At 35.1% G+C, this 25,282-nt stretch overlaps 2 protein-coding genes across 2 annotated transcripts; both read right to left on the bottom strand.

The window, feature by feature from the left end:
• Window positions 1-1,851: 1,851 nt before the first annotated feature.
• LOC134756167 (serine protease 45-like) lies at window positions 1,852-5,512 on the bottom strand. The gene is made up of 7 exons (XM_063692996.1): window positions 5,461-5,512; window positions 4,777-4,886; window positions 3,627-3,775; window positions 3,341-3,417; window positions 2,804-3,021; window positions 2,367-2,546; window positions 1,852-2,040 (listed from the first exon to the last, which is right to left on the bottom strand). Exons 1-7 carry the CDS (start codon window positions 5,507-5,509, stop codon window positions 1,852-1,854), a joined length of 972 nt encoding a protein of 323 aa, XP_063549066.1. The 5' UTR covers window positions 5,510-5,512.
• Window positions 5,513-7,097: 1,585 nt separating this feature from the next.
• On the bottom strand, window positions 7,098-15,913 carry LOC134756263 (uncharacterized). Its single transcript, XM_063693088.1, has 10 exons — window positions 15,850-15,913; window positions 13,724-13,842; window positions 12,692-12,840; window positions 12,180-12,256; window positions 11,076-11,293; window positions 10,583-10,762; window positions 9,085-9,267; window positions 8,547-8,719; window positions 8,202-8,282; window positions 7,098-7,257 (listed from the first exon to the last, which is right to left on the bottom strand). The coding sequence occupies exons 1-10, from the start codon at window positions 15,905-15,907 to the stop codon at window positions 7,128-7,130; spliced, it is 1,368 nt and encodes a 455-aa protein (XP_063549158.1). The 5' UTR covers window positions 15,908-15,913; the 3' UTR covers window positions 7,098-7,127.
• Window positions 15,914-25,282: the final 9,369 nt, after the last annotated feature.

Genomic DNA, 25,282 nt, shown 5'->3' on the forward strand with positions numbered 1-25,282 from the left:
AACTTTCGAGAGGACACATTTGCATCCGTCTATCTCTCAAACATAGTTTTGAAGAACACATCATGCTTTAGTGAAGCTTGTGCTTAACTTGGTCTCCTGGCCCTAATTGCCTATGTCTTGATCGCTTACAGACCAAGTCGCCGGCGACTAGTCGACAGTGCGTAAGGCTAGGTTCACACGGCGTTAATTTTTAAGCGCGGCTAGACGGTTTCCCGCATAACGCCGTATGAACTATTTTGAAAGTTGCCAAACTATTTTTTCTGTCAGTACGGTATTATATACGGTATATACGGGAAAAATTAACGCCGTGTGATCCTAGCCTAACGGCTCTAGGAGCCGTTAAAAATTGCAATTGTTAAAGGTGCTATGTTACCATTTCCTATTTATCTCTGTTGCATAAAAGTTAGCTGGAAGAGATCCCTTAAAATAATAAATTTACCTTTTTATTTTTATTTTATTAATTTGGGGCATCAACAGCAATACAAAAAGTAATACATAGCATAGTGAACAGAAAACATAGCCAATAACAGACATTTGTACACATTTATTGTATTACCTCTTTATTAATGTACTTGATGTATGCAATAAATTGTTTTACAACTACTACTACTACAGTCATTGTGGACGCAGCGCATCCAGATTTTTAATAGGTAACAAATCCATGAAGGAAGTATGTTTTCTTATGATATAGGAGGCAAACGAGCAGACGGATCACCTGGTGGTAAGCGATTACCGCCGCCCATGGACACACTTAACACCAGAGTGGTTGCGAGTGCGTTGCCGGCCTTTAAGATGGGAGTACGCTTTTTTCTTGAAGGTTTGAAGGTCGTATCGGTCCGGAAATACCGCAGGCGACAGTTCATTCCACGTGCAGTTTATCTGTGCGAGGCGGGAAGTTTCTGGAGAAACGCACAGTTGAGGACTGCCAACCATCTTAGTGATGAGGATGGTAATGTTGTCGCGTAGGACGATGGCGAAAAGAAGCGGCAGGGATTAATCGGAACAATTCCTCGGAGCACCCATCGTTATACATGCGATAGAAAATGCAGAGCGAGGCCACATCTACGCAGCGCCATGGAATCAAGCCCATCCGAAATACGCTGGCAGTCGACAATTCGAGTCGCTCTTCGTTGGATGCGGTCCAGAGGAAGAAGCTGGTATAGGGGTGCCCCTGCAGATGAGAACAGTATTCCATGTTTTTTTTTAATTTTCATTTTTTTAACATGGGTATCAGAGTCGGCCGGACGAGAGCCGGGATTACTCTTTACCCTAATAATCAAAATAATTATATTTATTAAGTGGTGAACGGTGTTGGTCACACATACTGTAAATAGTTTTAAAACTACTATAAGTATTTAACTTTCCCTTGTAGTGACTGTTTGTTTACCTAAATAAATTATTTAAAAAAAAACTGGACTTCACTCGAAATGTCGACCCCAAGGATTCGGATACTGACTGTGGCAGTCAGGGGTGCTCTCAAAACGAGGTGACACGACAAACTAACTTTTTTGCGGTAAACGCGCAAACGTGTGTCTTGGTAGGGTTAAAACGGTACGATAGAAAAGGTATGCCCTTTTCTATCTTTTTCATAAAATTTGGACCATATAAATTTCTTAACCCTCATTCATAATAGGTACAGTCAGCAACAAAAGAAACGGATCAGAGTACGCGTCAAAAGTATGTACCATTCTCTGTTACCCTATCAATAAAATGTAAGATCCTGTAATCCCTGTATGTAGAACAATTAGACTGTGAAAGATACTTTAGGATGCAAACTGTAAAGATATATTTCTATCTGGAAAATAATTCCCAGATGGCAGATTCTTTTGAAGCGTTGTTTCATCCGTTGTGTCATACCTCGCAAAATCCTCCATATTCCGAGCGTGTGCTCATCCGTCTCGTTTCCTTTTTAGCCTGCTCTCTCTTCCTGACTTCTGCTGCGGAGTTCAGTATTAACTCATCAGGGTTCCCCTCGAACATTCTGACTATTGGTCCCACCTCCTCTGAGAATATCAGCTGTCTGCACTTTACGTGATTATGCTGTGTACATTAAATAACGAAAAACACAATTTAAAAAGATATCATTATAAAAACTTTATCATAATAAACGCCGAAGGTGCTTTTTTTCTTCATAGTCATGCTTTTGATGACACCAAGTGTGTAAAGTTAATATTAGAGGGATAACATGAATAAGAGATGAAAGACTCGCATAAAAGTAGATACTTCCCTCTGCCTTTTATAATCCCACAGAAAGTGTAAAAGAGTGTAAAGACAATAATAATTAAGAGAGGGTGTGATAATTAAGAGAGGGTAGAGTAGAGTGGATACATGAATTACATGATAGACAATTAGATTTGTGGTCATACTTTACAAGTGTCGGTCAATTGTTGGCTACGGGCCTGCTTCCCACAGATCATGTAGTTGTCGATGATTGAGTGGTAGCGCGCCATCCAGCGGTGCTTGCAGGTGTCTTTGGTGATTATAACAGTCTCCGCTTCCAGCAGTGAGGGGGAGTTAACGCTGGTTCGGGCCAATATGTCTGCAGCCTAAACGAACATGTAAATATTGTATTGATTTACGTCTTCGACACAGTAAACCTTGTGACTGCAGTGACACAGAATCTATCAAGACTGCCGTGTCACGCGCAACTCATGTTTTTTTTCTAGGGAGGCTGCCCAGCAGTAGGACACAATATAGTCTATAAAAAAATGTAGATGTAGGAAATATGGTTACAGAATAGGGTTAGTATACTGTTGTCATCCATCGTGAATACTGCTCTTATGCATTTTGTGATAAAACTCACGTCAGTATATCGATCTTGAGAACCCCATCCAGCGATGAAACCTTTGGTTCCCGGCTCTTCATATTGTTGAGATATGTTGTTGTATTTGATCTTCTGCGGAATGAAGTCACAGCCTTTCACCCTCTTATGAAAGGATATAGGGCCTTCAGTCATTACGACCGCTATGTCGTTCACCATCCAACGTATGTTGTTGAAGACGTTACCGTCGAATCGGTATGCTGAGGAAATTACATCCTAAAGTTTCATTTACGAGTTTCCTAACAGTACATGGAATGAAGCTGTCGTAGTCACACGTCACACTACTGATACTGACGTATCTAATCCATATCGTATCTAGATACGTAATATATGACGTATCTTAAAGTTCGAATCGGGCCGAATAAGACAAGTTGGATAGCATTTTCTCTGTATGATTACATGTTGTTTTAGTTTAATATCCGACTGGGTTCTGTAACAGGAAATCCTAGCTCAGGACCCATAGGAGTGTACCCCTATCATGTACGTGTTTTTTTGCAAATAAATATTTCTATTACTTACATCTATGAACACATTTCCAAACCGCTCGTAAGGCACCGTTATTGATACACGTATTTGTCCGGGACTGTGGCAACCACCTGTGAATGGGTCTTCTATATTTACGTCTTTTGACTATTATGATGATATAAAAAAAATCATACTAGTTTATCTTATTATGACATAAAATTTGATTTGCATATAGGCAAAAAAGTATTTAGGTATACGTGTAGGTATAGGTATAGGTGTGCGTGTAGTGACTGGTCTACTTTATGATTAAATTCCTTTGTATATCGGAGCATTCACGTACTTGTGCGTCCCGGAGACCACCCAAAAATGTTTGATATCTTCGATGCACGCTGCGGAGGTGAGTATATAACTTTCATGAATGATAACTCCGCCGCATAGCCAATTTTGGTCTATCAAGTTGCTGTGGGTTTGCGTTGGCCGCAAGTACACCTAAAGAACGTTACAGTTATCAGCATTCAAGTTTAAACTGTGTTGCACATTGTAAAAATAAAGTAGAAACGAGGACAAATGATTAAAGGTTTAGCCAGGTTCTGTGTTGTTCAAAGAAAATACTTAAAATATGTATCTTCAAGGTTTACCGTAGGAAGCTCAATATAATATATATAATAAATATATTATTGACCGGTTCTGCATATGGTAAAGAAAACTTTACCTTAGATCGTAATCCTGACATACGACCCTATTCGAACAATGCTTATAAGAAGTCACAGCGGTAAGATACCGATCTGTCGTACTCGTACCACTGTGACTTCTTATAAGCATTGTTCGAATTGGGCCAATAATCAGGAAGATAATTCTTAATAATATTTTTTTTTAATAATTTACAATTAATAAATTAATTAATTTGGGGTTGGCCCATTTTTTTTTGGTGCGGTATATTATTGATAATTTAAAAAAGAGTTTAAGTACATTTGTGTGTATCAAAGCTGATGGAGTATATTTTGAAGAAAAGACTTTTAAACTTAGCTAAATTCGAAAAAACTATTCGTTTTAGTAAAATGATTGTAGTTTTAATTTTTAATTATATTTTGTAAAATATGTGTACCTAAGTACTAAAAATTATAGGCCACGTATTTTCGGGCTAACCTGTATAACTATAGGGATGTTTTCATGAATTTGTTATTATTACGTAGGGATAAATAAAATGAGCTAAATGAGAAAACAAAGGGGAAATATACAAATAATCAATGTATTTCAAATGTAGGTTAAATGACTTCAAAATTATGAAAAATATTTTCTTTATCATACCCATATCGAAAGTAGTAAATCGATTGATTATATTTCTCTACCACTATCAAAATAGATTGAATACGACTTTTACATAATTTCAAATGTACCATTTCTTCTGATTAATTGTAAAAATGTGTTTTTTTGCCATAATTCGTTATACAGTAAATAATAAAAAATAGTATTAAATATTTTTAACTCACCATGTATGGCCTGGTGTCAAAAACTTCACGTCCTTTGATGATTCGCCTGGTCTCTCCAAAAAATTCCTTCGTTGTTGCGTTTGCTGCAGAAATTGTTGAAGGAAGTAAACCTGTTGAAAAAATTGGTGAAATTAAGGTAAAACATTAATAACTCGTTGATCTACAGACCAAAACAAATCATTTTACTACACCAGCCCGGAAGGGCTTAAAGGCAAAAACGGGTAAGAAAGTTGCATTTTATCCACATGTGAGGCAAAGTAATCTGATGTAACATTTGAGTTGTTTGTTCATATTGCCTGATAGAATTGACTTTTAAGCGATGATTTTGATAAATAACGTTCATTTGATTTTAATTTGTAATGTTTTACAGTTAGTATTTTCCTCGCGTTGTTATGGTGAAAATTTTAGTGTTTCACTCGGGAACAACTTTGCCCCCTTGTAAAACAAACAACTAATTGCCGGTATGTAGTTATACATTTTACCAGCGTGGCTACAACCAGTTTGGCACTGAGAACGTAACTTACTTTCTACAATACATCTCGCTCTATTAGTGCGAACGAGATGTATAAAAAGTAAAAAACGTACACATTAGCGTATATGCTAGTTTTGACATTGTCAGTGACTGTCAAATGTGTATTTACATTTGACAGTACGAGAATACCTATGTTAAGATAACTTACTGACCTGAGTTAGATTTACCAAAACCCAAAAACAATAGATATAAACTCAACATTGTCATGTAGGTAGATTACTAGTGTATTGTATAGCTATAGCTTCATATTCAATATGAAATGAGCTCGAAATCCAATTTCATGCATACCTGATTGTTTGATTGGTTGCTATATAATTATCCACCGAGAGCTAAGCAGACCAAAATTCATATCAGCATGTATGAAACTATTGGGTACCTATACATAGACAAAACTGAAATTTTATGGAATAAGCTAATTAAGATTTATATACATAAAAGATATAATTAAATAACTATTGCCGGTATGTAGTTATACATAAGCCCATTAGATATTACGCGTGTAAAAAAGCGTTTATAGTCTAATCGATATGTTAAAAATGTTGAAAAATATAAATATTGCGCCTACAAATACGTGTTAGACCTCACTGGATTAGGAACGATGCAAACCTTTTGCAATTTTATATGTGTTATTTCTACACAGTCATCATTCCGAATACAATGAGGTATCCATACGTGTGAGACCTCACTGGATTAGGAACGATGCAAACCTTTTGCAATTTTATATGTGTTATTTCTACACAGTCATCATTCCGAATACAATGAGGTATCCATACGTGTGAGACTTCACTGGATTAGGAACGATGCAAACCTTTTGCAATTTTATATGTGTTATTTCTACACAGTCATCATTCCGAATACAATGAGGTATCCATACGTGTGAGACCTCACTGGATTAGGAACGATGCAAACCTTTTGCAATTTTATATGTGTTATTTCTACACAGTCATCATTCCGAATACAATGAGGTATCCATACGTATTTTCAGAAGCAATATCTTTATTTTTCACCGTTTTGAACATGTCGACTAGATTATTATTCTTTGATAATAAATATCTCTTTTCCGATTTTTGGCGTAAGTAGGTATAATTTAATCGATGGTGATTGTACATTTTACGGATGCTGGCAATTTAAAGATTGTATTTTGAGCGTTTTTACCAAGAAAATTACTATTTTAAGCAGGGACAGCGATATTATGCGGAAAGGGATCAGATATGCCTGCGAGGATGAATATTAATACATATAAATATATTACCGGGCTCCTCGTGAAAACGAGAATTATTGCTCAGACCGTTGGATTGTCATTTACTGGTTAGTTAAAATAAAGGTAAGAAGACGCGAGACGCAAGAATTACGCGAGAGTTAACCACTCTGAAGTAAAGTTATTCGTTTCATTCCAACATGTCAGGCAAAACTATATCTAAATGATGTCATTTAGATTATCGTTATTATCTCTCACACTGTTAAATGTACATCGGTGGACTATAACATAAGTCTTTTGTAATAAGGTCCTCTGATGTACAGTTAGGAGAGTCACTGTTTGTACGAGCGAAATGCACGTTAACTAAATGACAATTTAGATATCATTCTGATGTTACCAGTGTAGCGGTGTGGTATACGCACGATAACTAAATAATTATGATTCAAATATCTTTCTAATGTCAGTGTACGTTCGAATTGGCCTCTATTTTTAAAATTACAAAATACTCAAGCAGTCGTTTTTACTGAAAACTTTTTACGGTAACAATACGGTAATGTACAAACATTCAAAGCCAAATTTTTTCAATTTTTTAATGCTGTAAATTTATAGACACGATTTTAGTTATGTTATTTTTGTGTCGCTCGGCGAGGTTTCTGTATTTCCGAGTGTCATGCCCTCGGCTAACGGATCCTTGGTATCGTTGCTACTGCGAAGCACTGGTTCGTCTTCGTCTTCGTATATCGTTCTAGACCTGCAATAGTACATTTTACAACTAGTGTGAAAAGAATGTCTTTTTACCACTAGTACCGAGGTATCTTGCCACGAGCTGGAAGCGAGTGGCAAGACTCGGTACGAGTGGTAAAAAGACATTTCACACGTGTTGTAAACGACGTTTTTTAATACAATTGCGAAAAAATAATAAATTAATATATCATTAGTAGAATCATACCACCAAACCAAACCAAAACCAAAAGTACCTATATAGGTACAGCTAAGATTCGCGAGCTGCCGCAGCCCGCGATACCTTCATACTCGTGCGCGCCCCGGCCGCGGCCGCCGCGGGCCCGGCGCGGGTTGGTCAAAGACACCTCCTCATAACTCATGAGGCCCTGGTACCTGCTCCGCGCTAAATTAAATTTTAACTGCGTTTCGAAAGTATAGTTTGGAACTAAAAAGTTCGAGAAATTGAGCTTCTCGCACGCTACGCAGCCACAAAAAGTACCACTTTTTGAGCAACTGTATTAAAAAATAACATTTAGGTTAAATTCCCTCCGCAAACGCTCCGGTTCTGGAATTAGCTATTTGTCGCGCGCGCGCCCACACACACACACACGCGGTGCATTGCAATAAGTGTCAATGTATAATTATAGCGTTTATGGTGCAACTTCGACCATCTTCCATCTATTAATATATGGATATTAAACAAAGAAAAAATATTGGACATTGTTAAGTACACAAATTTAATAAAATTGTTTGATTAATATCATCCTATTTTAAGAAGAAGTTGATCTCCACCCAGATATTAAAATTTTATCATCGAAACGAAATTAATTAAATTATACCTGTAATTTATCTGTAAATTATATTTATCTTACTAAATAATAACTGCCTAGATAGTTATTACCAATTTTTTTAAAGAATTATTGTGTTTATATTTATATCAATTCCTTAAAATAAAAATAATTAAAGAAGTACCTGAGTTTAATGTTCCCCCAATTATACGTTTCCTCTTCTAGCACGCTAGATTGATCTCTTAACACATTCGTACACTCGTTTCTGTAAAAATGCGAAATCTAAGATACAAGTATCTATGTACGTTCATTATTTCATGATGATACTCGTACGAGTATATCTAGTAAAAAGCGCTGGTGGCCTAGCGGTAAGCAGTAGCTTTCAATCCGGAGGTCACGTTAAGTTTTAATTTTTAACTTGTTTTGTACTAGTTACGTAAGTACTTAATCAAATAATTAGAAAAAACTTTGTCAACGTATTTTTGGGCCACCCTGTATAGGTTTGGGTACAAGTAACATGAATACATACCCTTCTGTTTTGTAGATGGCACAATGAATGAGATGTCTGTTATTGTAAACACTGGTATAAAGGAACGGTCCGTAGCAGTGTTTTGAGTCATTTCTAACCATGTACGAAGAAATGACGCCAATTACTATGGTAGCTGATCCATGCCCGACCACTAACGGGCCACCGTGGTCATTCTGAAAATGTATAAGAAAATGGGTAGATCAAATTTTTCTAGTTGTTATTCTGTTCCGTTAGCCAGAGGATAATATGTAGTAGCAAGTTTCGTTACAAAACATGTTGTTTCACGCTCAACTTATGAAAACGGCATATAATAACGACTACTAAAAAATGCATGTAAATGCCATAGAATCAGAGTTTAAAGAGTGAGAGTAGTAAATGCTTAAACTATTACTATTTTTGATAATACATAATAACATGGTAATATTTTATTATTTAAGTATAGCGTAAACCACCGTGATCGGCCTTCTCAAACTGACTTGGAAGTATACCTGGTATTTCGGGTGAAAAATCTTTCACATTGTATAAATCCTCGCCATACCTCGCAAAACCCTCCATATCGCCTGTTCATGCTCGTTCGTCTCGTCTTTTTTCTGGTCTTCTCCCTCTTCTTGACTTCCGTTGCGGAGTGTAGAAGGAGCTTGTCGGGATTCCCCTCGAACCTCCTTACTCGAGGTCCGTCCTCCTCTGAGAACACCAGCTCTCTGCACTCTACTTGATTATGCTGTGCAAATTAAACAATTAATAAAATCGGCCAGGAGCATGTCGGGCCATGCTCAGTGTAGGGTTTCGTAGTTAACATTCTGATAGAACAATCCAGACGGGGACTACTAGTAAGTATCATGCACAACAAGCCTCAGGGAGTACCTTCGCAGCTCTTTGTTGGTAGGTACATGCATCGTTTTACTAAGAAGAAAAGATTTTTTACTATAACTCAAAAACGGCTGCACCGAACATGTTCCTTATAGTTTTAATTGAAAGTATTTATTAAACTTATGTTTTACGATATTTTATTTCAATTTTTTTTGACTCATGGTTCAAATATTTTGGGGCGGGGGGACACATATTTTTATTTATTTATTATAAACTTTATTGCACAATAACAAGTACAAAAGGCGGACTTAATACCTTGAGGCATTCTCTACCAGTCAACCACTGGGCAAAACAGAAATTAGTTAAGATGGGTGCAGTGCGATGCGGGGAGGGGGGGGGGGGGTCCCACTAGACAGTATCTAGCAGATGCTTGTAGAGCATTATGGTGAGGGAGAACAGAGAGTTTAAGAGAACGGGCAGCGCGCAGCTCGCAGCCTGGGCGCGGGGTAATAAAGCTGAAGTTACATTTGAGATATTTTGTCATTCGGAGCGATTATTTCCGAAAATTTTCAATATTCCGAAATTTATTTTTTAGTACTTGTTGTTATAGCGGCAACAGAAATACATCATCTGTGAAAATTTCAACTGCCTAGAGAGCTATCAAGGTTCATGAAATACAGCCTGGTGACAGATGGATAGACAAACAGACAGACAGCGGAGTCTTAGTGATAGGGTCCCGTTTTTACCCTTTGGGTACGAAACCCTAAAAAACATTGTACCGTAAAAAATGTAGTTTTTATTTTACCGTTCTGTCGCCATGCATGCATGCACGCCAAATTGGAGCTTTCTAGTACTAACGATCACGGAACAAAGCCGCGGATGGACAGACGGACATGGCGAAAGTATAAGGGTTTCTCGGTGACTACGAAACCCTAAAAACGTCCAGCAAGATACTAAATTAATAATTATAAAAGTTTAAGCATCAGAAACACCTATTTTTTTTTCATGATAATCATACTTTTGATGCCTAGTGTTTATAATACGATTTTAGGGTTAATATGAAAAGGAGAGGGGTGATACTTAAGTATCATATATCCGTCTGCTTTTCATAATATCCCATAGGATGAGCAAAAGTGGCGGGAAATGAGAAACTAGAGAGCAGACAAGAGGAGGGTGGAAACATAAGGGAGAAAAAGGGAGAGATTTAAATTCATGGTCATGCATACAGCACAAGGTTCGGTCATTTCGTTGTCTCCGGCCACCTTTCCGCAGATCATGTAATTGTCTATGATAGAGTGGTAGCGCGACAACCAGCGATGCTTGCAGCTATCTTTCTTGATTATGATGGTCTCAGCTTCCATCAGCAGGGGGGAGTTAACGTTGGTTCGGGTCATCATGTCTACAGCCTGAATGAACATTTCAAGATTGGCTTGTTTCCCATCGTGGACGCAGTAAACTGACAATTTGAAAACTGTAAAGTCAGTTTAAGTTTGTTGCATATTATAGTAGAATTTAAAATATTAAATAAAACTGTTAAAATTGAGGTAATGCCGTACAAGTTATGATTGGCGTTTTATATCAAAAATTGTCATCTTGGGTAGGGCCTGATTGAACTCGAAATTCAAACCGCCGTTTTACAAGGAACACAGAAAACTCTAAATACATTATACATTTGTCGTAGATTAAAGGTTGTTTTATGCATTCTGTGACGGCACTCACTTCAGTAAATTTATCATTAGAACCCCATCCAGCAATGTATGCCTCGGTTCCGGCTTTCTCGTAGTCTAGAGATATGTTATTGTATATGATCTTCTTTGGAATGAAATCGCAGCCTTTTACTCGTCTGCTGAAGGAAATTGCGCCCTCGGTCCTGACAACTGCTATGTCGTTCACCATCCAACGTATGTTGTTAAACACGTTTCCATCGAAACGATATGCTGGGGAAATTACAAAGAGAAATTAATGGCATGCGTTTTTAAAGTAAAGAAGGTTACCTTTTTGAACTAGAGGATGAACGGATGAATTTTGCCAATAAGGAGCAAAGCCTAAATCATTTGATCACCTACGTTTATCGTTTCCTAAGTCTTTTGGCTTGTGATATGCTACATTTTAAATAAATTCAACGTCGCATTTTAGGTTGACAACTTGACATATTCACTAGAATCATCATATATTTATGATAATATTTAATTATTTTTTATTTATTCAAACAAAATGTATACAGTCTGACAGTATAGACCAAGCCACTGTACAATTTAAAGCTTTCAACTTATTAGCTAAGGTACACAACACTTTACAATAACAGTTTTATAATGCATATTTATTTTGACTCAGTAGGTGTATTTCAAAAATAAACAAACTTCCTTGTCATCATTAAGTTTGATACGTTTTTCGTAGTTGGGGACAACAAAAATTTACAAGCAGCAGTAAATCGAATGAAGCTATCGTTATTATACTAAAAATAAACTATTTGCCTCCTTCATGTTAATATGATGATAGAAGACTGATCTATAATGAGATTTTATTATAGTTTTGTGATTAACGGTAGTGCTGTGATGAAGAGAAAATAAAACTGCGTTACTTACTTCTAGTATAGTAGGCCTATACTCGTCGAGAGGTCTTTAATAATAATCAAAGTTAAAAGAACTAAATTTTATTGAAATAATAATTATAATTTTTATACAATGAAATTTGAAAAATAATATCAATATGTATATTAATTTAATCGATAAAAAATGAATTGTAAAATTAATTGTATAATTTAAATGTAATATATATTGTAATTTATTATTAAAGAAATAAAAGGCTTAAAGAAAAACTTACTTCTATGGACACATTTCGAAACGGCTCGTAAGGCGCCGTTTTGGATACACTGATTTGTCTGTGACTCTGGTAACCACCTGATAACCAAGGGTTATACGTTATACATTAGCGGTGAAGATGGGATACATATATATATCGCCGCCATTTGGTTAGATTAGCCAGGTAAATAGACGCCTAGGCCGTTCATTAAGCACCGGCATTCAATTTGATGCCTAGGCCTACAGTTATAGTTAGTTGAACGATTTAATATCGATATACTACCTATAAGATGTCGATATATATACATGGGCTCACTGAAAATCCTTTATTACTATAAAGAGGCCTTTTATGACAATAAAAGTAGCCATCACTTAAGTATTCATGACCCGAGTTAGCATATTATATATGATGATGCTGATAATACTTATCACATCATATTATAATATTTACAACATACTAAATTTATATATCGAATGCTGCAAAACAGGATGGATTTGTCTTTCGTCTATGAAGGTATGGTAGAAATTACGTACCTGTGGGTCCCGGAGACCACGTAAAAGTACTTGACGTCTTCGATGCACGCTGCGGAAGTGAGTACGAAATTTTCATGAATGATAACACCAATACATACCCAATTTTTGTCCACCATGTTGGTGTGGGATTTCGTTGGCCGCAACCATACCTAAGGAATGTTAGAGCGTTTTCACGTTACCCGACCCGATATAGGATGGAAGTAAAATGTAAAACATATGTGTTCCTGTGTATTTATTTATTCGTTTAATAAATATTTGGGGTCTATAAGTCGACAAGCTCCAGATTTGACGGACACCCCAGCGTATTTCATAGTTTTAATGTGCAGCGCCACGCGTGGTAAATTAAAGAACTAATTCGACCAAAATACCGCGGCTAATTACAAACGGCGCTGTTAATGTCATAAGGTATTTTACAAATTGCCTGGACTTTTTACAATTTGCCTTCGGCATTTTACAAACGTAGTCATTTTACAAACGTGAAAACGGCGGATTCTTACAATTTGACTGCGACATATATATATTATTATCATAAGAAAAAGGAGAAACTGACATATAATATGACCAGGCATCGTAAACTGCGAGCGAAATCCATTGAAATGACGTACTTTGACTTGACAACAACCGTACTTCATTGGATTTCGCTTGCAGTTTACGATGCCTGAATATGACATATGAAACAACATAAAGGGGCCCACTGACTATCAGTCCGCCGAACGATATCGACCTGTCAGTTGTTCGGAGCTGTCAAATTTTTGTTCTAACTGACAGGCCGATATCGTCCGGCGGACTGATAGTCAGTGGGCTCCTTAATATTATATGTAAGCGAATCAAATGATATACAAGATCTCAAACTTGGAAGTTTTATCATGTATTTTTATTAAATTCATTGATAGTAAAAAAGTATGAAATACTTTTTTGTACTTAAGATAAGCTATTAATCGTTGTCGTTGTCATGTGATTTGTGTATGTTTTCGATCTTATGTTATCAGAACAATATGATAATGTTACATTTCAGTACATCATTAAACTTACCATGTATGGTCTGGTGTCAAAAACCTCATGTCCTTTCATGATTCGTCTGGTCTCCCCAAAAAATTCTTCTCTTTGTTCTGGTGTTGCGTTTGCAATAGAAGCTGGTGAAGGAAGTGTACCTGTTAGGACTGTTATATGTTTTACAAGGGGGCAAAGTTATTGTTCAACCACTCGTGCTAATATTGATATCCGAGCAAGCGAAAGATCAGTGATTCAAAAAGTGGAATCTTGAGCGTTGAGAGGGTTTCAAGGCACGAGGGTTAAACAAATTTTGCCAACGAGTGAGACACAAAATTTTTCAGCACACCAACGCGAGGAAAATACAACAACTGTAAAATAACAATCAAAATCAAATCCAAATGTCCGTCTGTCACCAGGCTGTATCTCATGAACCGTGATAGCTAGACAGTTGAAATTTTCACAGATGATGTATTTCTGTTGCCGCTAAAACAACAAATACTAAAAACAATTATTAAAAATTTATTTTAGTATACATCTACAAATACTAAAATAAATATTTAAGTGGGGCTCCATACAAAAAAACGTGATTTTTTTGCCTTTTTTTGCGTAATGGTACGGAACCCTTAGTGCGCGAGTCCGACTCGCACTTGTTGATGAGTAAATATTAAATTGGCATGACACAAAACTCAAATATCAAGAGTCAAGTCGTAATTTTTTTTTCAAAAACCGATTACTGTCAATTATAGCATATTTTTTGTTCAAAAATGGATATGGCACAAACGTATTCTCAGCCGATGATTTGTTCCTTCTATGGTGTTTATTTGTGGATTTAACGACAATTAATTAATTATGTCGTCTGACCCCCACAACGGCCACAGCACAAGCTTTATTGATCTCACTTAAGTCGAGGTCGATCTGTGTGAGATTGTTCCATAATATTTTTTTATTCATTTAGGACCTAATCTGGAATCTGGAAAAATCTATGGCAACTTTAATTAGGGACCCTACAAAATTCAAGCTTCATAAAATGAAGCACTATGAATTATAGGACTACTTTTTGAATCAGGAACTTATTCACAAATTGTTAGTCATTCCAGAGTAAGAGTCCACTGCAACATAGAACTAACCAACTACTTAGTTTGCACTTACATATGGATATTTATATTAGTAAATAGGTCACCAATAAGTAACTTTAAAATTATGTCTCATTTTAACAATTTTGTGCTCATTATAGAGGCTGAATTTTTTATAGGTAATTTTGTCAGGTTCCTTATTTGCAGTTGCCAGACACTAAACTATTTTTTTTTCAGTTCAGGTCCGCATATTAGCGATAAATTAATTAATGAAATAATGATATAGTAACTTGCTCTTAGTAAGGTATCTTAGTAAAGTATCCTTTAACTTTTTTGTCGGATAATATATATTATATCTTAATTTGTTAAAAAAAATAGATTTTTCAAATTATTATAAAATTGAATAAACCAGGATTTTGTTCGGACAAACAGCAACAATCCTAACTGTCCATCGTTGCACCTTATGCCTTTAGCAATAAGGTTTATCGATGGACAGTTAACATCGTGGGCAATGGTACTAGATTATTTTTATTCCACAAATTTAAATTTAAATTTATTCTTTGAAATATTGATGAGTTTTCATTTTTATAATTTAGTACTAAATAATAAGGAATATATGTGTCGTTTTCAAGCAAATGGTACCGCATTGTCGCTTGCCATAAGGGCGCTCTGACAGGTTATTCGTATAATGATACAAGCAAATTTCGTCCTTATGGTAAGCGACAATGTGGTACCTTTTGCATGAAAACGTCACATATGTCGACCGATTTGCATTATTTAAACATTACCACATTGTATGCTGTTCTGCTGATTAATGTAAAACTTTAAAACGTATCATTTTTGCCGCAAGTTCTATGTCAACCTATAATATTCAATTATGATCACAATATCGGGACAAATCGTTGTGGCTAGTAGTTACAGTTAGCGTATATAGTCTATTACTGGCCGCCTTCGAATTAAATAACTGGATCTTGTATCTGGAATAAATCTGTTTATTATCAGATCTCTAGTTATTGGAAAGTGGCAAGTAATAAACGATTTACCCTATATACGTTATATTTGATAGAATATATGATAAGATATTTTACTAACCTGAGTTAGATTTACCAACACCCAAAATCAATAAATAAATAGTACTCAACATCGTCATGTTAGGTTAATAGTATAAATACCGGTAAATCTGTTGACTCAAAATCCAATTTCATGCTTGCCTATATTTCTGATTGGTTGCTATATAAATATTTATCTAGAGATAAACTGACCAAACTTCATATCAGTGTCCACGGAACTTTGTACTAATTGTACCTATGCATTGTCAATTAGACGTTGTTATAAATAATTATATACTATTTAACATGAGTAAGTATCATATTTTAATAGAAAACGATTTTTTTTGCATATATTTTTAGCTGCACTACATAAACGACCAAGTTTTTTTCGTATGTGCATATGCTATGAAGGTACAAGATCCTTTATTGAGTGTGTTTCGATACTTGACTGGTATTTAACATCGTTATCATGTTACCAAACAACATACAATATCAACCCTCTCGTGTACCCGGAGGTAATGAGGGCTTCAAGGATCCTCCAGGCCCTCGGGCAGGTCGCTCGGCCCGGAAAAATTGCAATGACGCCTCTTGTGGCACGATTCGAGTATGTTTACTTAATAGTAACATTACCGATTTATTTAGCTTTTATTTACTTACAGTAGGTAAGTACCTAACTGCCTAGATAACCTTCTTTTATTACATATTTATACTTATATATTTCAAACAACAAAAGTGGTTAACCTAGTATTCTTAGCATATAGAATGATTTCGTATCATACCCGCGCCAAAAACCCGACGTTTCACACGACCCGATTCGAACTTTAAGATACCTACGTCAAACATTAGGATAAGAATATGGATATGAAGCGATATGGATTAGATGTGTCAGTGTGAAAAGTGACGTTTTTGTTTTAAGAAACGTCAGTTTTGACACTGGCATGTCTAACCTATATCATTTCTAGACCTAATATTTGACGTATCTATAAGTTCTAATCGGGCCGATAGATTCTTTGTTTGCCCAATGAATAGATATGTATACCTACTGGAAACCGTATATATGATAAATCGTTATTACATAAAGTTTATATTATTTGTATTAACCGCAACCGCGATCATATTATGATGTTCATGAAACTAAGGACACAGAATCTGTAACCATTTTTCATATTTATATCGTGGATAGAGTCAATATTTAGATAAAACTGAAAGCAATCATTTTATATCCGTCAGATTTAAATTTTGATTGCATGCTATAACGCCTAGAAACATTAAATAACTATTTAGCTTAGACTCACATAATTTGTATTTATCTTAATTTTTTTTCATCATGTTTTTTCTTATTTTATCAAGCATTTTTTTTTTCTCAAGTTTTATTTTATGTGCAAATAAAATCAGACTTTAAAATTAAGAATTTAGAATTAAGACTTGAAAAATCAACCCTCGGCGACCCACCTCAGGGTCGCTCCACATCGGACACAGGTTTGCACTCATCTATTTTAATTTTCTTATTATTAGGATTATCTGCCATCTTTATGCCATAATGGACTACAATTGTAAGAAAGTCAGAAAGTTAAGTTTAAGGTGCCAGCAGAGCTATTATTGGTAGGGCACTGAATATTGCGAACTTTAATTTATAATTATAAACTTCAGAGAACGTTACTTACCTACATTAACTTTTCTGTTAAAATCGTAGAAATGTAACGTTATTTTTTTTATTTGATACTTGTCACTAATGATTAATGTTATATTTAATTTTATATAAAAAATAAACAAAAACTATATGAACAAAAATGCTTATTTTATTTGCATATTTTTTCAGAATATTGTACTAACTAAACGACTATAAAATTAGTTATTATCTCCATTTATGTTTTTTTTGATCATAAATAAACTAGGCGTGATGAAAGCCTCCCGAAAATTCACCGCAACGCGTGACCGTAACGGAAATATCGGAGCCGAGAAATGACGAACATTTTGAAAGAGCACACAAAGAACGGTCCGGCTAGATAGGGCCTGGAGACGCCACGCCAGCTTGACTGTACCCTCGTCATTTTCACTTACAAATGTAAAAAATTATCGACTTCAGAATTAATCGCCCTTATTTCAAACTGTATTATAAATTGAATAAAGTTCACATTCGCACGACGACAGTTTCTCACTAAGTACATTTTAGTTTTAAATTCTTAAAGTGTACACTCTCGGACACGAATAGCGGTACAATGGAATTTAATGGACTCCTTATACTTGATGCGTAAAATTTAAGTGCTGCTTGAGATTCGAAATTGCTTGTCCTTTATTTGTTTGGGACCTTTAATTGTGTTCTTTACTTGTAGCTAGGGTTTGTGTATACTATCTGGGACTCTTAGCAAAGTAAATATACATCAGTGAAAATTATTTACACTAATGGTAGGCAATATAGTACGCAAGTCACGACGTGAATAAGATTATTTTTTATCAAGATGAAATATAAAAACACTGAGATGTTAAAGAATAGATTTATAGACTTATTCATGAAATTTCCATCTGTTGTGTCCCACATCTCTGTTACATCCCATTAAAGTGCCAAAAGTGCCTCTTCACGTGCACATGTCCTGAATACCATTGTTCCATGATGAATAAATCCATACTAATAGTGTAAACAAAAGCTACTTTGTCTTTTAATTTAACAGTAATTAAATTTGGCATATATAGGTACATAAGAAAGCTTAATAATATAATTATCATATAATTTTATTATTCACCAAGAATTCTACACCAAGTCAGACGACGCAATGGAGCCACGCTGTTATGTCGTCGCCCAAATCTACTTAAATTGTATTTTGTTATTATTTGTGTTTTCTCGTGTCTTTGTATTTTTATTTGCTTTGTAGTTCGCAGTGCCTTAGTAGTAATACTGTAATGCTGTGTAACTAATTTGAATAATAAATTAAATAAAAATAAAATAAATTATATACTTATACTATATCCTCGTAAGGGCCACCATATAGTTTTTCGTTTCTTTTTTATTTGAACCGTATTCTATAAGTAAATTGGATCGAATTTAGTTTATTTTACAACGCAGTGAAACAAAAGATGCTATTCTATTTGTTTCATCAAAAGGTTCAAATTAGATTGCAATGAATATGTACATTTAGACTCACGAGGATATTTAAAATTATGCTAGTTATTTTGTAATCCACCTCATGGGGAGAGGACCAATGCCATGCAAACGGCGCCGCTAGAAGGTTATACTAAAAGTCAATCTTTCAATAAAATGTGCAAGAGCCTGCAATAAAACACTAGCAAACTAATATTAAAGAAACGTCACTCAGAAAAGTTCTACATAATTTTAAATAAAGGAGAAATAATATTAAAGTCAATCTTTCAATAGAATGTGCAAGAGCCTGCAATAAAACACTAGCAAACTAATATTAAAGAAACGTCACTCAGAAAAGTTCTACATAATTTTAAATAAAGGAGAAATAATATTAAAGTAAATCTTTCAATAGAATGTGCAAGAGCCTGCAATAAAACACTAGCAAACTAATATTAAAAAAACGTCACTCAGAAAAGTTCTACATAATTTAAAAAAAGGAGAAATAATATTAATGCGAATAATAATTTTACGCGAATAATACAGTTTTTTAACACGTACCTCAAACAAATCAGACTGACTTCCTTATACAAGATTTACAAAAACTTTGTAAAAAACAATAGTGGATTGTCCAAACAAACGGGTATAGCTATAGTTACTATACATATAAGTTCGTAAAAATATTGTCTATAATGTTAATATCTTCTTCCTCGGTTCCTCATGGCTGAGGGTCGCGACCACATGAGGTCGTTATAATGTTAATATACAGAGAGGAAAATAGGGACTACGTTTGTATGGAGAAGCGGCTCCTTTCCTTTCCTCTTTAGGAAATATTTATTATTAAGTTTCTCAAGTCAAATACGTTTTCGAAAGGATATTCGCATTTAATGTAAAAAATATCACGAAATAAATAAAAAATGAAGAAATCTAACATGTATAACACTTTAAACTCGCGTTTTTTACACATAATCACTGTCATTAACGGGCCTAACGCGATTGAATTTCATTATATTACTTTTTTTCCGACGTTTCAGCTAGGTTGCACTAGCTGTGGTCACTGAAGGTCACCACACGTTTTGCTGGGACGTCAGTCTTCCGTGAGCACAGCTAGTGCAACCTAGCTGAAATGGAAAAAAGGTAAAAAAATAAAATTTTATCGCGTTAGACCCATTAATGACATTAATTAAGAAATCTAATGTCCGAAAGTGCACGTCGATATCAGTAGAGTAAGGTGGGTCTCAACAAGGAGCCCCGGAAATAACGCAGACTTCTCTGATTAAAAACCAAGGTTATTGAACATCGATCCTTTGCTCAACGTTTTCTAACCGAAGACTTATTTCCTATTCAAAAAATTGGTCTCATGTATCATTTTTTCGTGATTTTTTCTTGTGTTTATTGCAACGATACCCTGAAATAGGAATGCGACAGCGGCAGTGGCTATTGTTGACTTGTGTAGATAATATATGTTAGTCAAAACAAGACATTTTAGTAGGGAACATAGGTAGTTTTAACTTATTGCCAACTTGGGGACCAGCGATCCAGAAGCTTAAGCCAAGGGATCTATCTTCGGATGTGTGCGCGGATATAGTGTGTTGCGTGTCGGACTATTTACAATAATTATTAACATGTTGGGTGGTTTTAAATTGTTACACAAACCTCTGTTTTTACATTTCGCTGGGACATCAGTTATCCGCGGCCACGACTAATGAAACCTGCGTCCGAAACGTCGGAAATAAAGGTAATAAAGAAAATTCGCGTTAGACTCGGTTTAAAATATGTTTTAATAAAACTTATATGGTGCAGTCATCAGGTATACGTAAGTACTTACTATAAGTAGACCACGAAAATCCCATATCAAATAGGACGTGTTACCAAATCTGTAGGAAATATTTGTCCATAAATAAGATAGATAAGATCCTTTGTGTTCAGGCTGTGGTTGATGAAGATGACTTGTTTTTGCTATACCCTTCCAGGGTCCATTATGTAAACATACTGGTATGCAAATAAAGATCTCTCTCTCTCTCTCTCTCTCTCTCTCTCTCTCTCTCTCTCTCTCTCTCACTCTCTCTCTCTAAATACAATCATGAAGTTCACAACCACTTGATTTGAAATGTTTGAAACACTGAAAAGAAAGATAAATAAAAAAAGATAAAATTGTTGAAGATGAAAAGATTAAAGATGAAAGTTAAATAATTTTCTACTATCTATGGTTACATTATTATGTGACACGGGCAGTGAACGTATAAAAAATACAATAAGTTGGTACGTATTTTCTATTTTCTCTCTGTCGTTTTGTTTCCCTCCCATCTCCGGCTGTACTCGTGAAAGTAGGTACCTATTCAATGACGAGTATCGCCTTTGACCTGTCAAACACAGGCGAGGCACAAAGGGCTTGCTGCTAATTGCCAACGTCTGGCAATCACGCTGCGAGGGATAAGTACTTAAGTAGGTATAACGTGGTATAACAGCACACAGTCATATACATAGGTCACTAGATATGTTTGTAATGTAAAAATTATGTTTTGCAATAGATGAATATCGGATGAATATGAAGCAAAGGTGACTATGATTGGCCGGAGAACATTTACTTTATTTTTAAATTTCCTTTTTTTTTACTTTGTGTGAAATGAAAATGTTGTAAATGTTCGTACTTAAATCGTCCTTATACCATGCCGACGTTTTTAAAGTTTTAATAGATTTATTAATAAGTTTATTTAAAAAGAAAGTAAATGTGTTCCGGCCAATAATTTTGTATGTAAATACTTACTGCTGTGGCGCGACGACCCGAAGTGGATCTTGGCCTCCGACACCAAAGACCGCCATGCTACTCTGTCCAAAGCCGTTTATGTCCAGTCGACGGCAAAGAAGTTCGAATATACAAAACGGTCATAAGGCCAATTCTTACGGATATGAAGCCTGGACACTAACACAAAAAGAGGAGCGCGCGCTGCTGGTAGCCGAGCGGAAGATCTACCGCAAGATATTGGGACCCACACGTCGAGAGGATGTAAATATAGTTTTAAAATGTATGATAGGCCACCTCTTTGTTTCATATTCGTCTATTGCAAAACATATCTAGTGTCTTTGTACCTACCTATACAAGAACAGTAGGTACTTATAGAAAATTGCGTCAGAGTAATTTTCGTCACAGTAATATGACAACACTGGCAACAATATGCCCAAAAGTATTACAATTTATCACTACATAGTATAAAACAAAGTCGATTACCGCTGTCTGTATGTCTGTCCCTATGTATGCTTAGATCTTTAAAACTACGCAACAGATTTTGATTCGGTTTTTTTAATAGATAGAGTAATTCAAGAGGAAGGTTTATATGTATAATTTGTGAAGGTTTTGTGTAAATTAGTTGAACAAGTCTGAGCAAAACGATGGATGGATGTATGAAAAAAATACAATTAGTAATATCTAACAGTTTCAAAAAGTTTTGCCATAGGTAGTATATAAAAGTAAGAATCATTTAGAATCATTTATTCATCAATTGTGCATTACAGGTAATGAATACAGGTGTTATAAACAATTTGTTCTCTGTAATATGTCTTACGACGTACAATGATTTTGGTTACTTAGCGCATGCAATATTATTAGAAATGTCACTATATTTAAAATAAAAATAATCCATAAGTTGTAATTAACAATTAAAATAAATAATGATTAATGGGTAATTATATAAGTCAATCATTCATTTGTCAAAGTGTTCATCAGAAATTCATCAATATTGTAATAACATTTATTTTTTAATATTTTTTTAACCTAATCTTAAATGTTCATTTCTGAGCAGATCCGGTAATTTGTTAAACAATTTAGGGGCCATTGTGTAGATGGTATTTGTATAAAAGCTTGTTTTTGAAATACCACTTCCTGGGGGAAGAATTTTTAGCGTATTTGTAGCTGGGCGAGGATGAGTATTTAAATGTACAGTGAATCGGTCCATATATTGTTTTACAAATACACATGCTTCGTAAATATACATAGAATGGAGTGGTAACAGGCCTAATTTCTTAAAAAAACGGTATTTTAAAAAAAATATTTTTAAAATACCGCTTTTTGCCTCCAAATCGCTGTCAAAAAATTTCATAAATGTATGAAGAAGTCTATTTTCAAAAAAAAGTTGAGAGGGAATGATTAGCCTATTATGGTTACAAGAATAAAAACATCATATAGGGGATATAAAATTAAATTACTTAGTTACAGATACTAAAAAAATATTTCCCTCAATTCGCATGACGTGCGACGTCCAAAAATACTGTATTTTCATATTTTTTTAAATCAATGACTTATGTAATTATAATAAACGTCATATATCTATTTATAAACGCGGCTAAAGTTTCACAACATTAGCTCTAAAATAAAAATATGTTTTTACGAAACTTCAATGACCTTGTGGAGGCAAAAAACCTATTCCGATTGCTATAGTGTACATACATAAATCTTAATCGTAATCCACTAAGGCAAGTTTTTAATCTGGGGGCACGGTAGTGCCCTCGCCAAGACGAGCGAAGCGCAAGGACACTACGTACCTTTTCTCGAAGCGCTTCGTCGTTTCTTTGAACCCTCATAACTTGGGTTCGGATTATAACAGATGAACAAAATTCTCGGGATATGATGACAATAGTGGACTTATTAAACATTAGTACGTTTCGATGCTAGTGCGGAGAAGAATGACATTTCCGCACGTGTATCGAACGACGTTTTTTAATACAGTTGCGAAAAAATAAAAAAAACAACAACTAAGGAATTCGAAACTTTTATATTATTAATTCTGTGACATCATTGACATTGACATTCTGAAGAGGTGTTTTTTTTAGCTTTTTAGCTGGGTGTTATTATTATTGAACCCACTTTAATGAAATATGCATTCTATAAGACAGAAACAATTTTAAATATAAAACATTGTACTATTATTACCCAAAAATCGTTAATTATGATGATCATCAAAACCTTTAGGGTACTTCCTGAAGTCCTAGGAAGCTGAAAGGTAAGTAAGATAGTCTTAGAACACAGACCAAAAGGGCGTTAGGGGAAAGAAGGGGTTGAAATTTGTATGGGGAATCAGTAAAAAGCAGATTGTATATAAGATGTATTTCAGGATTTTTAATAGTAAATTACCCTAGCAGCCTTATGGTTTCGTCTTGGCTACATTTTATTATATAGGATTACTATTAGAATTTAAAATGTTAAAATCCAAAAAACTAAAATTCGATTCACCCTAATGTGTAGTGTGTATCTCTAAACAAGCCAATCAGATTATTCCTTATTATTTTCTTTAACGGAACTCACATGGCGTTCTACTCTACTATTAGGAACTATATCATGGAACAGACTCTTTTCTGGTCGGCTCATATTACCGAAGTCAGCAGGAAACTCTACATTCCCTTCGACGATTACGAAATCGCCTTTCGTTTAAAACGAAATGCATCCTTACCCGTCTTTTCCAGAAGGCAGGAAAGGACTCCTGGACTAAGGACACGTCGCGACCCTAGATTAACGAGGAGCTCACAAAAAGATATAGCGTCTACAAAACGTTTGCATAAAATATATTTATGGCCTCTGCAAATTTTACCGCATTTTGTTATTTCATTTTCAGCTTAAACGGCTAACTATCCGCGGCTGTAGAGATATGCATACGTTGTCGCTCCTTTTAAAAGTGATGTTCATTCCTTCTTCTCCACCAGACCACCACAATTCCTGGCAGATGATAAGTTACCACCGACTTCGCTCTAGCACAGATATTTCTCTCTCTATCCTACCTCACAAACACCGATCATATGACAAATCGTTCGCAGTGCACTCTGCCAAGACATGGAAAGAGCTATCACCTACCCCGAGGCAGTGAAAGTCAGTGGTTTCGCTAAAAGCTAAATTTATAAAACTGGCTCAGACGAGGCCAGTTAATGGAACGCAGGAAGCTGTGTGTGAATATAAAACAAGTTTTTATTATAAACATATGGCGACAGACTAAATATTTATAGTTTATAATGGATTTTACTTTAAACTTACTAGGTACCGTTTACGTGATAAATATCTCCCCATGCAACTTTTTTACTGAGCGGCCTTCAACTCACGTTTTAAATTGAAAATTTTAGGTGACGCGTTAGATTTTTTAAGGTATGTTTTAAAAGGTTAAGTAGTGAATGAACCCAATTAACTTATGCTGTTTACTGTTTGAATAGTTAAGTTATTTCTTATAAATAAATATGTTTTTTATTAAACAGGTGTTGCTTCTATTTGTCATGGATCCGTCGATAGCAGAAAAACATAATAATATATTATTATACTATTGATTGGTACAATATTTAAATTATCATCTTGTAGTTATTTGTGGAAGCTATATGTCAAGTTGAGTCAAAAGAGTACAAATAACATGTTATTATACCTTGCCTA

The sequence above is a fragment of the Cydia strobilella genome, chromosome 3 (genome assembly GCF_947568885.1).
Source record: "Cydia strobilella chromosome 3, ilCydStro3.1, whole genome shotgun sequence".
Classification (NCBI taxonomy): Eukaryota; Metazoa; Arthropoda; class Insecta; order Lepidoptera; family Tortricidae; genus Cydia; species Cydia strobilella.

Excerpts from the sequence above, each read along its gene's own strand:
- LOC134756167 (XM_063692996.1), bottom strand. The coding sequence starts at position 5,509 with ATGTTGAGTTTATATCTATTGTTTTTGGGTTTTGGTAAATCTAACTCA. Across the intron at positions 3,776-4,776 it reads TTGACACCAGGCCATACATG|GTGTACTTGCGGCCAACGCA; the intron begins GTGAGTTAAAAA and ends AACGTTCTTTAG. Across the intron at positions 2,547-2,803 it reads CTCAAGATCGATATACTGAC|GCTGCAGACATATTGGCCCG; the intron begins GTGAGTTTTATC and ends ATGTTCGTTTAG.
- LOC134756263 (XM_063693088.1), bottom strand. The coding sequence starts at position 15,907 with ATGACGATGTTGAGTACTATTTATTTATTGATTTTGGGTGTTGGTAAA. Across the intron at positions 13,843-15,849 it reads TGTTGGTAAATCTAACTCAG|GTACACTTCCTTCACCAGCT; the intron begins GTTAGTAAAATA and ends CAGTCCTAACAG. Across the intron at positions 12,257-12,691 it reads GTGGTCTCCGGGACCCACAG|GTGGTTACCAGAGTCACAGA; the intron begins GTACGTAATTTC and ends CTTGGTTATCAG.